The sequence below is a fragment of the Rhinoderma darwinii genome, chromosome 10 (assembly GCF_050947455.1).
Source record: "Rhinoderma darwinii isolate aRhiDar2 chromosome 10, aRhiDar2.hap1, whole genome shotgun sequence".
Lineage (NCBI taxonomy): Eukaryota > Metazoa > Chordata > Amphibia > Anura > Rhinodermatidae > Rhinoderma > Rhinoderma darwinii.
Window position 1 is genome coordinate 75,710,789 of NC_134696.1, and position 20,535 is coordinate 75,731,323.

The 20,535-nt window shown below is 45.3% G+C and overlaps 1 protein-coding gene across 3 annotated transcripts in view; it reads right to left on the reverse strand.

The window, feature by feature from the left end:
• Nucleotides 1-289: 289 nt before the first annotated feature.
• DRC12 (dynein regulatory complex subunit 12 homolog) overlaps nucleotides 290-20,535 on the reverse strand; it is a 155,903-nt gene continuing 135,657 nt past the window's right edge. For all 3 annotated transcript variants that reach the window (XM_075838907.1, XM_075838905.1, XM_075838906.1), the window contains 2 exons: nucleotides 17,057-17,187; nucleotides 290-556 (listed from right to left, as the gene is read on the reverse strand). In XM_075838907.1, the coding sequence (XP_075695022.1) occupies nucleotides 428-556; nucleotides 17,057-17,187 (260 nt within the window). In that variant the 3' untranslated portion in view covers nucleotides 290-427. The remainder of the gene's footprint in view (nucleotides 557-17,056; nucleotides 17,188-20,535) is intronic.

Below are 20,535 nucleotides of genomic sequence, written 5' to 3' on the forward strand. Positions count from 1 at the left end.
TGCGGCGGACGTCATTGACAGCCGCATTGAAGGGGTTAAATGGCTGCGATCGGCGGTAACAGCCATCGCAGCCATTGCAGCGGCATGTGAGCGGTGTATAACAGCTGACAGCCGCTGAAAATAAAGGGCGCACGGCTCCTGTGCTCGCTTTATCTCCAGGACGTGACTGTACGCCCGAATGCGGGAACTCAATTGGAATTTGGACGTACAGTCACGCCCAATCGCGGGAAGGGGTTAAGGCATTGTCGTACAGAACACAATTCTTCCCAGAGCAATCTTGAACGACAAGTTGTTAAAAAGACATATTGTTTATTTTAGGTAACAGCATATCCTAGTGAAAGGCCAGAAGTTAGTATTCTGGGAAAACCTCTTCTAATACACAATAAAAATACACACAGGCCACTGACATTCATTCATCTTTATTGGTTCAGATGTGCAGGGGGTTTAGTCCACAATCTTGAAGCATTACTTTGTGTTGCTGATGAATGGATAAGGATTCTTTGGCCCACCGTTGTCCAGCCAGGGTGAGTGTAGACAGTATCCGATCCAGAGAGCACTATTAGGGAGATACAAGAGAAACTGTTTAACACTTTAATGACCAGCTTACTTTGAATTACCAAGTAATTTTTTTACGTTTTTCCATCATCGCATTCAAAGAGCTATAACTTTTTTATTTTTGCGTCAACATAGCTGTATAAGGTCTTGTTTTTTATGACACAAGTTGTGTTGTTCAGTAGCACCATTTTGGGGTACATATCATTTATTGATTAACTTTTATTAACTTTTTTGGGGGGTAATAGAAAACAACCCAGCAATTTTGACACACTTTTTAGCGTCCTAAATTGACGGCGTTTACTGTGTGGTATAAATAACACAATAATTGTATTTAGTGGGTTGTTACGATTGCAACGATACCAAATTTATATAGATTTTATATGTTTTACTACTTTTACACCGTAAAATCTATTTTTTCAAAATTATTTGTTTTTGTGTCTCCATATTTGAAGAGAGATAACTTTTTTTTTATTTTTCTGCTGATGCAGCTGTATGAGGGCTATTTTTTTGCGGGACGACTTGTAGTTTTTATTGGTACAATTTTGGAGCACATGCGACTTTTTGATCACTTTTTATAAGGCAGGATTCACAGAAAACAGCCATTTTTGCATTGTTCGCTGAGCGGGTTAAATAACGTAATAGCTTTATAGCTGGGGCAAAACCAAATATGTGTAACTTTTTTTTTGTTATTTAATAGTAAAGCTGTTTGTAAGTGGAAAAAGTGGGTTTTTCATTTTTCACTTTTTTATTTAACTTTATTAAACTTTTATTTTTTTTACTAGTTCCACTAGGGGACTTCACTATGCGATCGTCCGATCTCTATTATAATACACTGCAATACTTTTGTATTGCAGTGTATTACTGCCGGTCCGTGTAGATGCGGCGCTTGCTATTGAGCACCGCATCTGAAGGGTTAAACGAGCAAGATCGATACGTATATCGATATCGCTCGTTCGAGTAGGGATGCCCTCAGCTGTTTATTTATTCTAATGCAGCGCCGTAAAACTGCATCGGAATAAAGCACGTTAGTGGCTGCCGTAAAAACACTATGGGGCGGTCCCTAATGGGTTAAAACATAAAAGGTGTACGATATGATGCTTACTTGGTATTTTAAATCTATTCTCACTGTTTTGAAACCCTTTTCTTCTACCAGCATAATATCTACAATTGAAAGGTAAGTGAACCCTGGATTCCGGATTGATTACTAATGTGTTCTAAATGTTATCTAAGTCACAATTATAGACAAACACAATCTAACTAAACGAATACCACACAAACAGTTCGCATGTCTTTTATTGAGCACATTAAAGAGGCTCTGTCACCAGATTGTGCAACCCCTATATGCTATTGCAGCAGATAGGCGCTGCAATGTAGATTACAGTAACGTTTTTATTTTTTAAAAACGAGCATTTTTGGCCAAGTTATGACCATTTTCGTATTTATGCAAATGAGGCTTGCAAAAGTACAACTGGGCGTGTTGAAAAGTAAAAGTACAACTGGGCGTGTATTATGTGCGTACATCGGGGCGTGTTTACTACTATTACTAGCTGGGCGTTGTGTATAGAAGTGTCATCCACTTCTCTTCACAACGCCCAGCTTCTGGCAGTGCAGCACTGTGACGTCACTCACAGGTCCTGCATCGTGTCGGCACCAGAGGCTACAGTTGATTCTGCAGCAGCATCAGCATTTGCAGGTAAGTAGCTACATCGACTTACCTGCAAACGCCGATGCTGCTGCAGAATCATCTGTAGCCTCTGGTGCCGACACGATGCAGGACCTGTGAGTGACGTCACAGTGCTGCACTGCCAGAAGCTGGGCGTTGTGAAGAGAAGTGGATGACACTTCTATACACAACGCCCAGCTAGTAAAAGTAGTAAACACGCCCCGATGTACGCACATAATACACGCCCAGTTGTACTTTTACTTTTCAACACGCCCAGTTGTACTTTTGCAAGCCTCATTTGCATAAATACGAAAATGGTCATAACTTGGCCAAAAATGCTCGTTTTTTAAAAATAAAAACGTTACTGTAATCTACATTGCAGCGCCTATCTGCTGCAATAGCAGATAGGGGCTGCAAAATCTGGTGACAGAGCCTCTTTAAGGGCATGTTCACACGTGGCAGAATTGCTGTCGAATTCTGCTGCGGACAGTCCGCACTGGAAATCCGCAGCAGACAGTCTGTCCATTGGTTTCCACACCTTTTTAGTTATCTTCGTGCAGACGTTGCGGACAACTCCGCTGCGGACAATAGGCTGCGGTGCGGAATTTGGTGTCCACAGAATACACTGGCTGTTGCGGACTTGATGCGTACTTGTGGTGGAATTTCTCTATTGACTTCAATGGAGTTGCAGAATTACGCAATGAAATCCGCAGATGTTATGTGTGTTGCGTTGCGGATTGCTTTCACGAACAGGATATTTCATCATTTGGGCTGGACCTATGTGTTTCTAGGTCTACAGCCAGACTGAGATGGAATGTTTTAAAAAAGAGCAGGATGTATTCTTCACCTGAATCCGCAGAGACTAATCCACAGCATTTTCTTTCACATTTTAGGCAAAGGCGCAACGGAATCTGCAACACAAATTATGTGCGGCATTGATTCGGACAGTGTCTGCAGAATTCCGCCACGTGTGACCATGCCCTAAACATCCACGTTTGAGGGAGAAAAAGTGAATGACTTCTCCAAGAGTTAATTGACAAAAGGTGTTTCAACTAAGGAGAGAAGACTGGAAGTGTGGGTCTCAAATGTGCTTTGCCCATTAAATAAAGGCACACAAATCCTGATAACTGACAAATCAGTTTTTCTCAATAAAGATTGGTTAGTGTAAACCATGCCTTGAGGAAAGCAACTTTCAGTAGACCTCAGCAAACGTGTAAGGCCCTGTTCACACAGAGTTTTTTTGGTGCTGATTTTGATGCCGCGTCGGAGTCAGCGCCAAAGAACGCCCATAACCGCCTCCCATTGATTTCAATGGGAGGCAGAGGCATTTTTTTTCCACTTGCGCTTTTAGCCGCTCGCAGGAAAAAAAAGCGACATGCTCTTTCTTCTTGCGTTTCCGTCTCTGACATCCCATTGAAATCAATGGGAGACAGAGAAAGCGTTTTTCACGGCGCTCAATGGCCGGGGCCAAAAACGCCGTAAAAACAGCGGCAAGAAAGTGCAGGCAGGTGAAAACCTTTAGCAATGCTAAAAACATCGGTGTACATCAATCCACAGAGTCTACAAATAGAGAAAATACAGGAATATTGCAACTCTGAGCGGGTGTCCTCTTAGCCCCTTAGTGACCTGTCTATTTTAGGTCTTCATGACAAAGCAATTTTTTTCAATTTCAATCGTCGCATTTAAAGAACTATAACTTTTTTATTTTTCTGTCGACATAGCTGTATGAGGACTTTTTTTGCGATATTAGTTGTATTTTTAATGCACCATTTTGGGGTACATATCATTTTTTGACTAACATTTATTAACTTTTTTGCGGGTGGGGGATAGAAAAAAAAACCCAGCAATTCCGTCATTGTTCTATGAGTTTTAAGTTTATGCTGTTCACCATACGGCATAAATAACATGTTACCTTTATTCTATGGATCGGTACGATTACGACGATGCCACATATGTATAGGTCTTTTATACTCCTTTTTTTATTTACTACTTTTGCACAATAAAAATACTTTTGAACTAAAATTATTTGTTTTTGCATCGTGGCTTTCCAAGAGCCATAACTTTTTTTATTTTCCACCAATGTAGTGATATGTGGGCTTGGTTGTTGTGGGACGAGACGTAGTTTCAATTGGTACTTTTTGGTGTATATGGGACTTATTGATTAACTCTTAGGGTATGTTCACACGGCCTATTTACGGACGTAATTCGGGCGTTTTTGCCCCGAATTACGTCTGAAAATAGCGCCTCAATAGCGCTGACAAACATCTGCCCATTGAAAGCAATGGGCAGACGTTTGTCTGTTCACACGAGGCGTATATTTACGCGCCGCTGTCAAATGACGGCGCGCAAATAGACGCCCGCGTCAAAGAAGTGACCTGTCACTTCTTTGGCCGTAATTGGAGCCGCTATTCATTGACTCCAATGAATAGCAGCGCTAATTACGGCCGTAATTGACGCGGCGTTCAAGCGCCTGCACATGGCGCTACGGCTGAAATTACGGGGATGTTTTCAGGCTGAAACATCCCCGTAATTTCAGCCGTTACGGACCCCCGCCGTGTGAACATACCCTTATTATTACTTTTTTGATGGGCAATGGAAAAAAATAGCAATTCTGCCATCGTTTTTTGAGTTTATTTATTTTTTTAACGGTGTTCACCTTTCTGTTTAAATTAGATGTTAACGTTATTGTTTGGGTCATTATGGTCGCGGCAATACTATACATGTGTACTTTTATTTATTTTTTTACACTTTTATGAAATAAAACCACTTTTTAATGAAATTATTATTATGTTTTTAACTGTGTATCTTTATTAATCATTTTTATTTAACATTTATTATTTAGTGTTTTATTACCAATGGGGGACATCACTTTGCGATCCTTCGATCACAGATATAATGCTTTGACATTCTTAGTATACCAGAACATTACTGACGGTCATTACTGTCGGGCAGGTCTGGGGGCATTTGTTAGGCCCGCGGCTGCCATGGCACCCCATTGGAGTCCCGCGATTGCATGTGCGGGCCACCGATGTGTGACAGAGGGAGCTCCCTCCCCCTGTAAAATACTTAAATGTCGCGGTCGCTATTGACCGCATCATTTAAGGGGTTAAAAGGTCGTAATCTATGTAAACTTCGATCACTACCTTTGGAGCAGGAGCCCGGCTGTCATCAGACAGCCAAGCACCCGCTCCCGCCTGCATGAGACACCCGTGCAGGACTTAGAATAGGCTGCCGTGAAAAGGAGGCAGTCTAGCCTAAGGCCCCTTAGTGACAACAGTGAAAAGGCGTACTGGTTAGTCACTAAGGGGTTAAGATCACTCTAGGAGAACAATGGCCAATCCTGAAAGAGGTGAGAAAGGCTATTTTCACATCACCGTCGCTTTCCACCACGGCTCATTTAATAACAATTGGTAATAAATTAGTATATGTGATAGGTAAATATTTTAAGGTGATAAATAAAAGTAAAGTTCTAATACACCAGCAATTGGTCTGGTTTCCATATTTTTTGGACTATTGGATTTAGTCTATAGGTGTCTTTCATGGAAAAATGCCACAAAAAATGCTGCTGCTGTCCAAAAGCAAACAAACATTGCAGCCATTCTCATGTTTGCCTGAGACCACCTGGATGTTAACGCTATGTTTGAAGGAAAAAGAACACTGCACACCCAGACCAAAACCTCATCCAAACTGTTAAAGGGCACCTGTCCCCTCCATTATGCCTCTCTCACCCAGGGCAGCATAATGAAGTGACAGACACGCTGATTCAGCAGTTAGAAACAGCTTCACCATCACAGATATGTTACAAAGAACTTACATGAAGAGCCCGGAAAGCATTAGAGAGGAGTCTGGAGTATCCATGAAGTGGCGCCAGCGCCGCCCACTCTCCACTGATTGCTAGGAGACAACTGTCAATCAGCGGATAGTGGTTGGAGTTAGCGGAGATTGGGCGGAGCTAGCTGCAGGTCATGTATACTCTGGGCTCATCTTTACCAATGCTGCCCGGGCTCTTCATGTAAGTTCTTAGAAATGGCAGCACATAAGCAGATAAGTGACAGACTGCTGAGGTTAGCATAATATGCACGACAGGTTCCCTCTAACCCCTTCCCGTCGTAGCCATTGTTCAGATTTTCATTTTCTTTTTTTCCTCCCCACCTTCCAAAAGTTTTTCGTAGCACCATTTAGTGTGCCATATAATGTACTACGAAACGGGGAAAAAAATATTTGTGGGGTAGAAAATGAAAAAAAACAGCGATTCCGCCATTGGTTTTTGCACTTCGTTTTTACGGAAGTCCCAGTTGTAATTAAAACAACATGTTAACTTTATTCTGTGGGTCAATACAATTACGGCGATACCAAATATATATAGTTTTTTCTATATTTTACTACTTTTACAAGTAAAAACCTAACTGTAAAAAATATAATTAATTTTTTGTGTCACCAAATTCTGAGAGACATAACTTTTTTATTTTTCCGTCTATTAAGTGGTATGAGGGCTTATATTTTGCAGGATAAGCAAAATAATGTCGTTTTTAATTATACCATTTTGCTGTACATGCAACGTTTTGATCACATTTTATTTCATTTTTTGTGGGAGATGAGGTGACCAAAAAAAGAGAGAATCTGGCGTTTACAATAAAAAACATTTACGGCGTTCACCGTGCGGGTTAAATAATGATATATTGTAATAGTTCAGACTGTTACGGATGCAGCGATACCTATTATGTTTTTTTTTACTATGCTCTAGGGGGAAAATGGGAAAAGGTTTTTTTTTTTAACTTTTTATATATTATTTTTTTTACATAAAAAACAACAACTTTATTTTACAAATTTTTACTTTTTTTTATTAGTCCCCGCTTGCACTATATACTGCAATACTAATGTATATACTAATGTATTGCAGTATATAGTGATTCTGACAGGCTTCTATTAAGCCCTGCCGGAGGCAGGGCTTAATAGGAGCACAAAGATGGCAGGCCTGGGGGCCTTCATTAGGCCCCCAGGCAGCCATAGCAACCATCGCCACCCCGCGATTGCATCGCCCCCCTCTTTCTAATGATGTAAATGCCGTGGTCGCTATAGACTGCAACATTTAACGAGTTCAACAAGCGGGATCGCGCTCGAGCGCGATCCCGCTCGTTACTCTGAAGTAGAGCGAACTGGGACAACCGAACCCGGTTTCGGTCCGAACTTCCGGAAAAGTTCGGTTCGCAGCGAATCCGAACTTCACCGGGTTCGGCCGAACCCGTTTTGACCGAACCCGGCTACATTTTGGCGCCTGCCACATGTTACATCTAAAATGGAGGATTTCACAAGATCACCTGACATCAGGCTACCCCATAATCTCCCAGCCAATCGGGAGGCAGCATAGGGGCGGGCTCAAGCCTGCAATAAAAGTCTATGCACGGAGCTCAGCGGCCATTTTACAGACAGGAGCTGTAGGGATAGCATCTCTGTGCAGTAAGGGAAAGCTTTAGGAATCTAAAAGGCAGGAATCCAGAAATCGAAGGGGCTCATAAACTACTCACTACTCAGCCAGTGTGTGAATACGCTTTTATAAGGGGCTCATCCCCGTTGCATCCAACTTGCAATACAGGCAGCCTTTGTAGTAGTGGTAGTAGTAGTAGTACTACAAGGCCCAGCATTCCCTGAGTGCACTGCGGCGTGGCTGATAGAAATTCTCATTCATTGCCATTTGGCAAGCCAGTGTCAGTGTGTGAATACGCTTTTAGAAGGGGCTCATCCCCGGCCGTTAACATAACAAACAATCCAACTTGCAATACAGGCAGCCTAGTAGTACTATAAGGCCCAGCATTCCCTGAGTGCACTGCGGCGTGGCTGATAGAAATTCTCATTCATTGCCATTTGCCAAGCCAGTGTCAGTGTGTGAATACGCTTTTAGAAGGGGCTCATCCCCGGTCCGTTAACATAACAATACAACTTGCAATACAGGAAGCCTTTGTATTAGTGGTAGTAGTAGTACTACAAGGCCCAGCATTCCCTGAGTGCACTGCGGTGTGGCTGATAGAAATTCTTATTCATTGCCATTTGGCAAGCCAGTGTCAGTGTGTGAGTACTCTTTTAGAAGGGGCTCATCCCCGGCCGTTAACATAAATAACAATCCAACTTGCGATACAGGCAGCCTAGTAGTACTACAACGCCCAGCATTCCCTGAGTGCACCGCGGCGTGGCTGATAGAAATTTTCATTCATTGCCATTTGGCAAGCCAGTGTCAGTGTGTGAATACGCTTTTAGAAGGGGCTCGTCCCCAGCCGTTAACATAACAAACAATCCAACTTGCAATACAGGCAGCCTAGTAGTACTACAAGGCCCAGCATTCCCTGAGTGCACTGCGGCGTGGCTGATAGAAATTCTCATTCATTGCCATTTGGCAAGCCAGTGTCAGTGTGTGAATACGCTTTTAGAAGGGGCTCTGAAATGTCTGGGAAAAAAAAGGTTGTGAAATGACGGGGTAGAGGAAAAAACACCCATGCCGTCTCCTCTTCCAGTCCAAATGTTGGATCTGTTTGTGCCAGACCCAGTACCAGCATTTGTGGCACAAGACATGTGCCCAGTTCCACTAGTAGCAGCTGCCATGTGCCTGCTGGTAGTAGTATCAGCAAGCCAGACTTGTCCATCTCCTCCGGTGGGCGGGTTACTTTAGACAATACGGCCATTGTGGACTGGTTGGCTGGCTCGCGGTCATCTCAGCAGGAAGACTCTGACGATCTGGCTTCAAGCCAGGTTTCGTTGGATTCCAGATCCTCTACAGTTCCTTGGCACAGTGACAGTAGTAATATAGGTATTTCTAGCGTTTCCATTCCATCATCTATGTCTTCGCTCCCCCTTCCTAGCGGGAAGCCATCTTTCCTGAGAGTCCTAAGAGACATCTCCTCGGGTTCAAAGGAAGATACTGAACAACATAGTGATGATGATGATGATTTGTTTTCCGCGAGTCAGCCAACGGAGTGTGTTGCGGCGGTGGTGGAGGTGGAAGCGGTGTCCGAGACGCATAGCTGCGGCAGTGGGGGTGTTGGTGGTGGTAGCCGTGGTGGCAGACGCAGTAATGAGGGGGGGAATGGAGCCCGCCATGATGTCACATCACATTCACAACACAGTGACAGAAGTGGCGGGGATGATGAGGAAGGCTATGATGATGATGTTGTTTTAGACAGGACGTGGGAACCAGGTGACGAGGTGATGACGGCATCAGAGGAGGAGGGTAGTAGTGGCGGCACTGGACGTGATAAACAGCCAAGCCGAGGTAGGGGCAGAAGTCAATCTGCAAAACGTTGCAGTGGTAGGGTCAGCTCAGGAGCCGGTGACGGCGACACAGATGCTTGTGTAGGCTCCCGAAAAAGCCTGCCAGACAAGGGGCAAGCTCGGGTGGTTGTGGTGGTGGTGGTGGTGGTGGACGTGGTACTACCTCTTTACGGTACTCTGCCGTGTGGCAATTTTTCTGTACCTTCCCGGAGGACGAAAACATGGCACAGTGCCGTATCTGCAAGCAGAAAGTAAGGCGTGGGCAGGGCAGCAATGTAGGAACTACCGCTCTACGTAAACACATGGAGCGGCATCACAAGGCCATGTGGGACAATCGACATGCCCCACCATCATCATGTACATCTAATGAAGACCCCTCTTCCACTGCTGCTGCTGCTCCGAGTCCCTGTCATCTAAGTAGTAGCCAGGCCTTATCCACCATGTCGTTGTCATCATCATCATCACTGTCATCTAGTGCTCCTCCTACGTCCCGTCAGTTATCCATTACGGAATCGTTGTCCAATAAGCAACAATATATACCCAGTCATCCACTTGTCGTGCGGCTTAATTCACACCTAGCTAAGTTGTTGGTGGTGCAGTCGCTGCCGTACCACCTGGTCGACTCCGCCGGCTTCAAGCAATTGATGGCGTGCGCTCAGCCTAGGTGGCGAATACCTAGCCGACATTACTTTTCCAAAACAGCTGTCCCTGCCTTGCACAAGCATGTGGAGGAGAAGGTGTGCCAGTCCTTGCAATGATCCGTGTGCAGCAGGGTACATGCCACCGTCGACACGTGGAGCAGCAACTATGGGCAGGGACAGTACATGTCTTTCACGGCCCACTGGGTCAATATTTTTCAGTCCGATGCACCACCGCAGCAATGCCAGGCATTACCACCTCCACACTTGTATCTTTCTGGTTCAACTCCGGACACCAGGCGCCTAACATCCTCCTCCTCCTACTCCTCCTCCTCCTCCTTGCCTTCCTCCTTGGAGGTCTTCCCGTCCCCGACAGGACACAGCGTATCTTCCACTCCTCCTCCCTCCTCTTTTCATAGGTGCAAGGTGAAGCGCCACAACGCTGTCTTACACCTGCTGAGTCTGGGCGAGAAAAGCCACACAGGGCAGGAGCTGCTGCTGTGCATCAAGGAGGAAATCGCACGCTGGCTGTCTCCTCTGAAACTCACACTGGGCAATGTTGTCTCTGATAACGGCAAGAACGTTGTGGCTGCACTGCGTCTAGGTCACCTGACACACGCTCCTTGCATGGCACATGTGATCAATCTGGTCATAACACGCTTCTTAAAGTCATATGTTGGTTTGAAGGGTGTGCTGGCCATGTCCAGGAGGGTTTGCGTTCGCTTTAGACGTTCGTATGCATTTAAGCACGCCCTCCTGGACTTGCAGCGTCAAAACAATCTCCCAGAACACAGCCTGATTTGCGACGTTCCAACACGCTGGAATTCCACCCTGCACATGTTGGACCGTCTGTACGAACAGCGGAAAGCCGTGAATGATTTCCTGATGCAGCAGACGGGCAGCGTTTGGAGCCAGTGTAATTTCGAGCTCAGGCACTGGCAGCTGGTTAGAGACGCATGTCACGTTTTGAGGCCCTTTGAAGAGGCCACACGATTTGTGAGCCGTGACGCTAGCGGAATGAACGATGTTATGCCGCTGATATTCATTATGGAGCAAACGCTCACAGCGATGATTCAGCAAAGGATGGAAGAAGGATCACATCTGGCTATGGATGTTGAGGAGGAGGAGGAGGATGAGGATGAGGAAACAGGACCTGAAGAGGAGCTGGATTTGGAGATGGAATCACAGGAAGGGATAGGGGACGAGGCAGCCGCACAACATGACAGTGATGGTGGTGATGACGAGTCTGACGACGACCTTGATGATGGACAATGGGGCGGAGATGGAACCAACCGGGCCCTCTGAAACGCTGGCCAGGATGGCGAGCTGTATGCTTTGTTACTTGCGCGCTGACTGTCGTATTGTTAGCATGAAGCAAAGAGATGAGTACTGGATAGCCACACTTTTAAACCCTCGGTATAAAGCCAGAATGGGGGAGATTTTTGCGCCTTCCGAGAGGGAGGCAAAATTGGCTTATTATCAAGAGAAGCTATGCAGCCAGCTTGTCACGGCTTTCAAACGGCAAACACCTGCTGCAATCATGTCTGACCGGGGGGCCACTCTCCGCTCCCCACTGTCTCATTGTTCCACCGCCTCTGGCAGAGCTACCTCTGCAACAGGTGGCAGCCGCGGCGGCAGCAGCGGCAGCAGCAGCAGCAGTAGCAGCAGCCAATTCAGTTTGGAAAATATGATGACAACATTTTTACATCCAATACCCCGACCTGACACACATCGTAGTCACCAAAGGGATGTTCACCATCACCAGGTGCAGCACCTAAACAACCAGGTTCACTCGTACCTGGACTGTGCCCTTTCTCCGTCAGAAATGCTGATCCCAGACCCCATGGACTTCTGGGTCAGCAGATTGGATCATTGGCAAGAACTGGCCCAGTTTGCCATGGGTGTACTGTCTTGTCCACCCTCCAGTGTAGCGTCAGAGAGGGTATTCAGCACGGCAGGGGGCTTCGTCACCCCTAAGCGAATAAGATTGTCCGCCAACAGCTTGGAAAATCTCACGTTTCTGAAAATGAATCAAGCGTGGATCGGTGAGGATTTTAAAACCCCTTTGCCTGATGCCACTGATCAGATCTGACATTGCTGCTGCTGCTGCCGCTGCCGCCTGCTACTGCCGCCTGCTACCACCGCCTGCTACTACGGGATTCTGTCCTGTCCACTCTTTTTTTAATGTGCCGCTGTTGGTGCTGCTACTACTTCTACCACCAATCCACCCCAGTGCCGTCTGCAACAAGCAGGCCTGCCCCACCACAGGGCTTTGTCCTGTGATTGTCCAGTCTCTTTTTTTAATGTGCTGCTGCTACTACTACTACCACCCTTGCTGTCCGTTGGCTACCTCTACTACCACCAATACACCTCCACTGCCACCCGTCTGCTACAAGCAGGCCTGCCCCACCACAGGGCCTTGTCCTGTGACTGTCGTCCAGTCTCTTTTTTTAATGTGCTGCTACTACTACTACCACCCTTGCTGTCTGTGTTGGCTACCTCTACCACCAATACACCTCCACTGCCACCCATCTGCTACAAGCAGGCCTGCCCCACCACAGGGCTTTGTCCTGTGACTGTCGTCCAGTCTCTTTTTTTAATGTGCTGCTACTACTACTACCACCCTTGCTGTCTGTGTTGGCTACCTCTACCACCAATACACCTCCACTGCCACCCATCTGCTACAAGCAGGCCTGCCCCACCACAGGGCCTTGTCCTGTGACTGTCGTCCAGTCTCTTTTTTTAATGTGCTGCTATTACTACTACCACCCTTGCTGTTTGTGTTGGCTACCTCTACCACCAATACACCTCCACTGCCACCCATCTGCTACAAGCAGGCCTGCCCCACCACAGGGCTTTGTCCTGTGACTGTCGTCCAGTCTCTTTTTTTAATGTGCTGCTACTACTACTACCACCCTTGCTGTCTGTGTTGGCTACCTCTACCACCAATACACCTCCACTGCCGTCTGCTACAAGCAGGCCTGAGGCCTGCCCCACCAGAGGGCTTGGTCCTGTGACTGTCCAATCTCTTTTTTTAATGTGCTGCTACTGCTACTACTACTACCACCCTTGCTGTCCGTTGGCTACCTCTACTACCACCAATACACCTCCACTGCCGTCTTCTACAAGCAGGCCTGAGGCCTGCCCCACCACAGGGCTTTGTCCTGTGACTGTCCAGTCTCTTTTTTTAATGTGCTGCTACTACTACTACCACCCTTGCTGTCCGTTGGCTACCTCTACTACCACCAATACACCTCCACTGCCACCCGTCTGCTACAAGCAGGCCCGAGGCCTGCCCCACCCCAGGGCTTTGTCCTGTGACTGTCGTCCAGTCTCTTTTTTTAATGTGCTGCTGCTACTACCAGTCTACCACCCTTGCTGTCTGTGTTGGCTAGTCTACCTCTACTACCACCAATACACCTCCACTGCCACTCGTCTGCTACAAGCAGGCCTGCCCCACCACAGGGCTTTGTCCTGTGACTGTCGTCCAGTCTCTTTTTTTAATGTTCTGCTGCTACTACCAGTCTAGCACCCTTGCTGTCTGTGTTGGCTACCTCTACTACCACCAATACACCTCCACTGCCACTCGTCTGCTACAAGCAGGCCTGCCCCACCACAGGGCTTTGTCCTGTGACTGTCGTCCAGTCTCTTTTTTTAATGTTCTGCTGCTACTACCAGTCTAGCACCCTTGCTGTCTGTGTTGGCTACCTCTACTACCACCAATACACCTCCACTGCCGCCCGTCTGCTACAAGCAGGCCTGCCCCACCACAGGGCTTTGTCCTGTGACTGTCGTCCAGTGTCTTTTAATGTGCTGCTACTACTCACCCTTGTCAATAAAAAGGGTCAATTTTTGGAGGGCTTGTCAAAAGCCATTGCTTGTTGCTTTAATGCTTTTACATCTATGTATGGAAGAACCGCGGCAGGCATCTGCCAATAAAACGGTCAATTTTTGGAGGGCTTGTGAAAAGCCATTGCTTGTTGCTTTTACATCCATGTATGGAAGAACCCCGGCAGGCATCTGCCAATAAAAAGGGTCAATTTTTGGAGGGCTTGTGAAAAGCCATTGCTTGTTGCTTTTACATCCATGTATGGAAGAACCCCGGCAGGCATCTGCCAATAAAAAGGGTCAATTTTTGGAGGGCTTGTGAAAAGCCATTGCTTGTTGCTTTTACATCCATGTATGGAAGAACCCCGGCAGGCATCTGCCAATAAAAAGGGTCAATTTTTGGAGGGCTTGTCAAAAGCCATTGCTTGTTGCTTTTACATCCATGTATGGTAGAACCCCGGCAGGCATCTGCCAATAAAAAGGGTCAATTTTTGGAGGGCTTGCGAAAAGCCATTGCTTGTTGCTTTTACATCCATGTATGGAAGAACTCCGGCAGGCATCTGCCAATAAAAAGGGTCAATTTTTGGAGGGCTTGTCAAAAGCCATTGCTTGTTGCTTTTAAAAAGGGTCAATTTTTGGAGGACTTGTCAAAAGCCATTGCTTGTTGCTTTTACATCCATGTATGGAAGAACCCCGGCAGACATCTGCCAATAAAAAGGGTAAATTTTTGGAGGGCTTGTGAAAAGCCATTGCTTGTTGCTTTTACATCCATGTATGGAAGAACCCCGGCAGGCATCTGCCACCATAAAGGGTAAATTTTTTGAGGGCTTGTCAAAATCCATTGCTTCTTCTTTTACCACCTTATATGTATGAACCCTGGCAGGCATCTGTCGCCAAAAATGGTTAATTTTTGTACCTTTTTTAACAATGCATTAAGCATACAACATGCACAAGTGCAGTGGTTTCTGTTAGTTATCACCGTGTCCCATCCGTTTTCCTATAGCCATACATGTTGGCGTAACTTTGACACTAACTTTGCCTTAAAGACAGCTCAAAAGTACTTGGATACACTCATGGGTGACCTAAGAGTGTTATACAAGGCTTCTAGGGCTTTTAAACAGTGTTATACACGATTTTTAGGGGCTTTCTTGTATTACAGGTTCGGTCAGAACTAGTTCGGTCCGAATCAAACTTTTTCATGAAATTCGGCGAACCTGCCGAACCGAACTTTTCATAAGTTCGCTCATCTCTACTCTGAAGTGTCGGCTGTAACATACAGCCGACACCGGCATCGTTCCATACTTCCCCTACCCGACTTTGGCGAATGGATACGTCAAATGTCGGGAAGGGGTTAAGCATGGTGGAGGGAGCCACATGGTTTGGGGCTGCTTTGCTGCCTCAGGGCCTGGGCTCCTTGAGGGAACAATGAATTTAAAGGTGTATCAAAAAACTTTACAGGAGAATGTAAGAGAAGCAGTCCATGATGTCCAGCTGAAGAGATGTTGGGTGATGCAACAAGACAATGACCCACAGAACACAAGTAAATAAACTAAAGGTGGTTGAAAAAGAAGAAGATTTGTGTTTTGGATTGGTCAAGTCAGAATCCTGACCTTAACCCTATCGAAAGGCTGTGGTGTGACCGGAAGAGGACTTTGCCCACAAGGCATCCGAGAAATATTGATGAACAAACACATTTGCGGGAAAGAATGGTCCAAAATTCCTCCTCAATGTTGCGCAATGGAGTTCAGGGAGTGGACAATTTTATTAACCACACACCATTATCTGATATCTTTGACAAAAAATATCAGACTGGACCAGTTAGTCTCACTAGCGTGTAATATGCTTAGCATAATGAGATTTGGGATTATATGACCCACTTGAGAATAGGGCATAAGGGTAATTTTTTTTGTCACAACAACTATCCTCCATTTCATTTAAGATTGTGTATATTTTCATACTCTCATAGTATAATAATAAATGTTACATGTTATGTCACACATCCTATTCCCATCTTTTACCTTCTCTTATATGTAGAAGTACAAGATGACAATGATCTCCTATATGAGATGGACACTCAAAAAAGATAATCTTGGGAGAACAAACAGATATCTAAACAGTGAACACAGGCCTGGGATAAAGTAGGTTATATAGACACAGAAATGCATATGTTATTATAGAAGACAATCAGGGTTATTGTAATGTTACATTCATGTAAACCTTAGGGTATTTTCACACGCTAGCTGGCTTTTACGGCTGAAATGACAGCCTGTTTTCAGAAGAAAACAGCTGCGTCGTTTCAGCCGTAAAAGCTCCTCCTCGTAATATACGAGGCGTCTGAGACGCTCGTATATCTTGAGCTGCTCTTCATTGAGTTCAATGAAGAACAGCTCAAATTACGTTGCAAAGAAGTGCCCTGCACTTCTTTGCCGAGGCAGTCAAGTTACGCGTCGTCGTTTGACAGCTGTCAAACGACGACGCGTAAATTACAGGTCGTCGTCACAGTACGTGGGCAAACCCATTCAAATTAATGGGCAGATATTTGCCGACGTATTGTAGCCCTATTTTCAGACGTAAAACGAGGCATAATACGCCTCGTTTACGTCTGAAAATAGGTCGTGTGAACCCAGCCTTAAAATTATTTTGTTGAGTGCTTTTCCAATGTCTCATGCAGGCGGCAGAGCCCTGTACACAAAGCATGTATGGCAGTGCACGGAGTCATATTGCTTCGGACACCATGTGTATATAGATATTCTCCAATAAAAGCAATGCTTTAGGGAAAAATACCTCCCTACATACAGAGACCGATAGAGCATGCCCCAATTTTTGTTGTGTTGAATTCGTACAAAATCGGACAAAAAAAACCTTTGTTTCAAATTAGAGGCATACAGAGGTGCAGTACATGACCTCAATGGCAACCCAATTGACCCTGTGCACTGCTGTACAGGCTCTATACACAGGCCTATGCCGTGTCCATGAGAAAAAGATAACATTTTAATGAAATTATCTTGTAAGAGAAACAAAACAAAAAACAACTATTGTAAAACTCTTACAGCATAATAAAAAAAAAACTTTTACAATTAAATTAAAACAACATAATTGCAAAATATCTTACATGGATTATATGCTCATAATCTGTTTCCATGCGTTCTACTTGTTTCTTTAACTCTTCAATTTCTGCCTCTTTCTCCATTGCAATGCACTGTGATTCCTCACTAAGCAACTGAAAGGCTTTCTGGGAAACATCTGTGTTTCAAGAAAACAGAAAAATGAAAACATCAATGTCCAAAGTGGAGGGTATTATATGACAGGGTGATACAGAACAAATAGGAACCCACTGGGCATAAACACTGCAGATTTTCCGCAATTTCAGATTTAATTGTGGAAAATCTGCAGGGTATTACAGTAGCAGCAGTGTGGATGAGATTTAACTCCATAAAGACCAGGCCAATTAAAGTTTTTCATTTTAGTTTTTTCCTCCCTGCCTTCCAAAATCCATAACTTTTTTATTTATTCATCGACATAGCCATATGAGGGTTTGTTTTTCGTGGGACAAGTTGTAGTTTTTCATGGAACCATTTATTGTACCGTATAATGTACAGGGGAGCTGAACAAAAAATATTTGTGGGGTAAAATGGGCAGAAAACCGCGATTACGCCTTTTTTTGGGAGGGTTCTGTTTTTACGGCATCTATCAGGCGATAAAAACGACATTCACCTTATTCTACAGGTTGATACAATTACGGCGATACCAGATTTATATGTTTTGTTTTAGGTTTTACCACTTTTAAAAAAATAAAACTATTTGCTAAAAAAAAATAACGTTTTGTGTCGCCATATTCTGAGAGCTATAACAATTTTATTTTTCTATCAATTTAGCGGTGTGAGGACTTACATTTTGCAGGGCGAGCTGTCGTTTTCACCGATACCATTTTGGGATACATGCTACCTTTTTGATGAATTTTTTTTGGAGAGCTTAAGTGACCAAAAAACAGTAATTTGCATGTTTTATATATTTTTTTTGCGACGTTCACAGAGCGGGTTAAACAACGCTATATTGTGATAGTTCGGAATTTTACAATTGCGGCGATACCAGTTATATTAAACTTTTATTATTTTTTTTAACATTGCTTTAGGGGAAAAATGGGAAAATTAGAAGTTTTTGGAATTTTTAAAATTTTGTTATTTGGTAGAGATGAGCGAACTTCTGAAAAGTTCGGTTCGGCTGGTTCGCCGAATTTCATGAAAAAGTTTGATTCGGACCGAACTAGTTCTGACCGAACCTGTAATACAAGAAAGCCCCTAAAATATAACACTGTTTAAAAGCACTAGTAGCCCTGTATAACACTCTTAGGTCACCCATGAGTGTATCCAAGTACTTTTGAGCTGTCTTTAAGGCAAAGTTAGTGTCAAAGTTACGCCAACATGTATGGCTATAGGAAAACGGATGGGACACGGTGATAACTAACAGAAACCACTGCACTTGTGCATGTTGTATGCTTAATGCATTGTAAAGCAACAAGCCCTCCAAAAATTTACCCTTTTTATTGGCAGATGCCTGCCGGGGGTTCATCCATACATGGATGTAATGTAAAAGCAACAAGCAATGGGTTTTGACAAGTCCTCCAAAAATGTACCCTTTTTATTGGCAGATGCCTGCCGGGGTTCATCCATACATGGATGTAATGTAAAAGCAACAAGCAATGGCTTTTCACAAGCCCTCCAAAAATGTACCCTTTTTATTGGCAGATGCCTGCCGGGGTTCATCCATACATGGATGTAATGTAAAAGCAACAAGCAATTGCTTTTGACAAGCCCTCCAAAAATTTACCCTTTTTATTGGCAGATGCCTGCCGGGGTTCATCCAAACATGTATGTAAAAGCAACAAGCAATGGTTTTTCACAAGCCCTCCAAAAATATACCCTTTTTATTGGCAGATGCCTGTCGGGGTTCATCCATACATGGATGTAAAAGCAACAAGCAATGGCTTTTCACAAGCCCTCCAAAAATATACCCTTTTTATTGGCAGATGCCTGCCGGGGTTCATTCATACATGGATGTAAAAGCAACAAGCAATGGCTTTTCACAAGCCCTCCAGGCCTGCTTGTAGCAGACGGCAGTGGAGGTGTATTGGTGATAGTAGAGGTAGCCAACAGACAGGCGGTGGTAGTAGTAGTAGTAGTAGTAGTAGCAGCAGCACATTAAAAGAGACTGGACAGTCACAGGACAAAGCCCTGTGGTGGGGCAGGCCTCAGGTCTGCTTGTAGCAGACGGCAGTGGAGGTGTATTGGTGGTAGTAGAGGTAGCCAACGGAAAGCAAGGGTGGTAGTAGTAGTAGCAGCACATTAAAAGACGCTGGACAGTCACAGGACAAAGCCCTGTGGTGGGGCAGGCCTCAGGCCTGCTTGTAGCAGACGGCAGTGGAGGTGTATTGGTGGTAGTAGAGGTAGCCAACAAACAGCAAGGGTGGTAGTAGTAGTAGCAGCACATTAAAAGAGACTGGACAGTCACAGGACAAAGCCCTGTGGTGGGGCAGGCCTCAGGCCTGCTTGTAGCAGACGGCAGTGGAGGTGTATTGGTGGTAGTAGAGGTAGCCAACAGACAGCAAGGGTGGTAGTAGTAGTAGCAGCACATTAAAAGATACTGGATAGTCACAGGACAAAGCCCTGTGGTGGGGCAGGCCTGCTTGTAGCAGACGGCACTGGGGGTGGATTGGTGGTAGAAGTAGTAGCAGCACCAACAGCGGCACATTAAAAAAAGTGTGGACAGGACAGAATCCTGTAGTAGCAGGCGGCAGTAGCAGGCGGCAGCGGCAGCAGCAGCAGCAATGTCAGATCTAATCAGTGGCATCAGGCATAGGGGTTTTAAAATCTTCACCGATACAGGCTTGATTCATTTTCAGAAACGTGAGATTTTCCAAGCTGTTGGCGGACAATCTTGTTCGCTTAGGGGTGACGAAGCCCCCTGCCGCGCTGAATACCCTCTCTGACGCTACACTGGAGGGTGGACAAGACAGTACACCCATGGCAAACTGGGCCAGTTCTTGCCAATGATCCAATCTGCTGACCCAGAAGTCCATGGGGTCTGGGATCAGCATTTCTGACGGAGAAAGGGCACAGTCCAGGTACGAGTGAACCTGGTTGTTTAGGTGCTGCACCTAGTGATGGTGAACATCCCTTTGGTGACTACGATGTGTGTCAGGTCGGGGTATTGGATGTAAAAATGTTGTCATCATATTTTCCAAACTGAATTGGTTGCTGCTGCTGCCGCCGCTGTTGCTGCCGCCGCCTATTGCAGAGGTAGCTCTGCCAGAGGCGGTGGAACGATGAGACAGTGGGGAGTGGAGAGTGGCCCCCCGGTCAGACATGCTTGCAGCAGGTGTTTGCCGTTTGAAAGCCGTGACAAGCTGGCTGCATAGCTTCTCTCGATAATAAGCCAATTTTGCCTCCCTCTTGGAAGGCGCAAAAAACTCCCCCATTCTGGCTTTATACCGAGGGTCTAAAAGTGTGGCTATCCAGTACTCATCTCTTTGCTTCATGCTAACAATACGACAGTCAGCGCGCAAGTAACGAAGCATACAGCTCGCCATCCTGT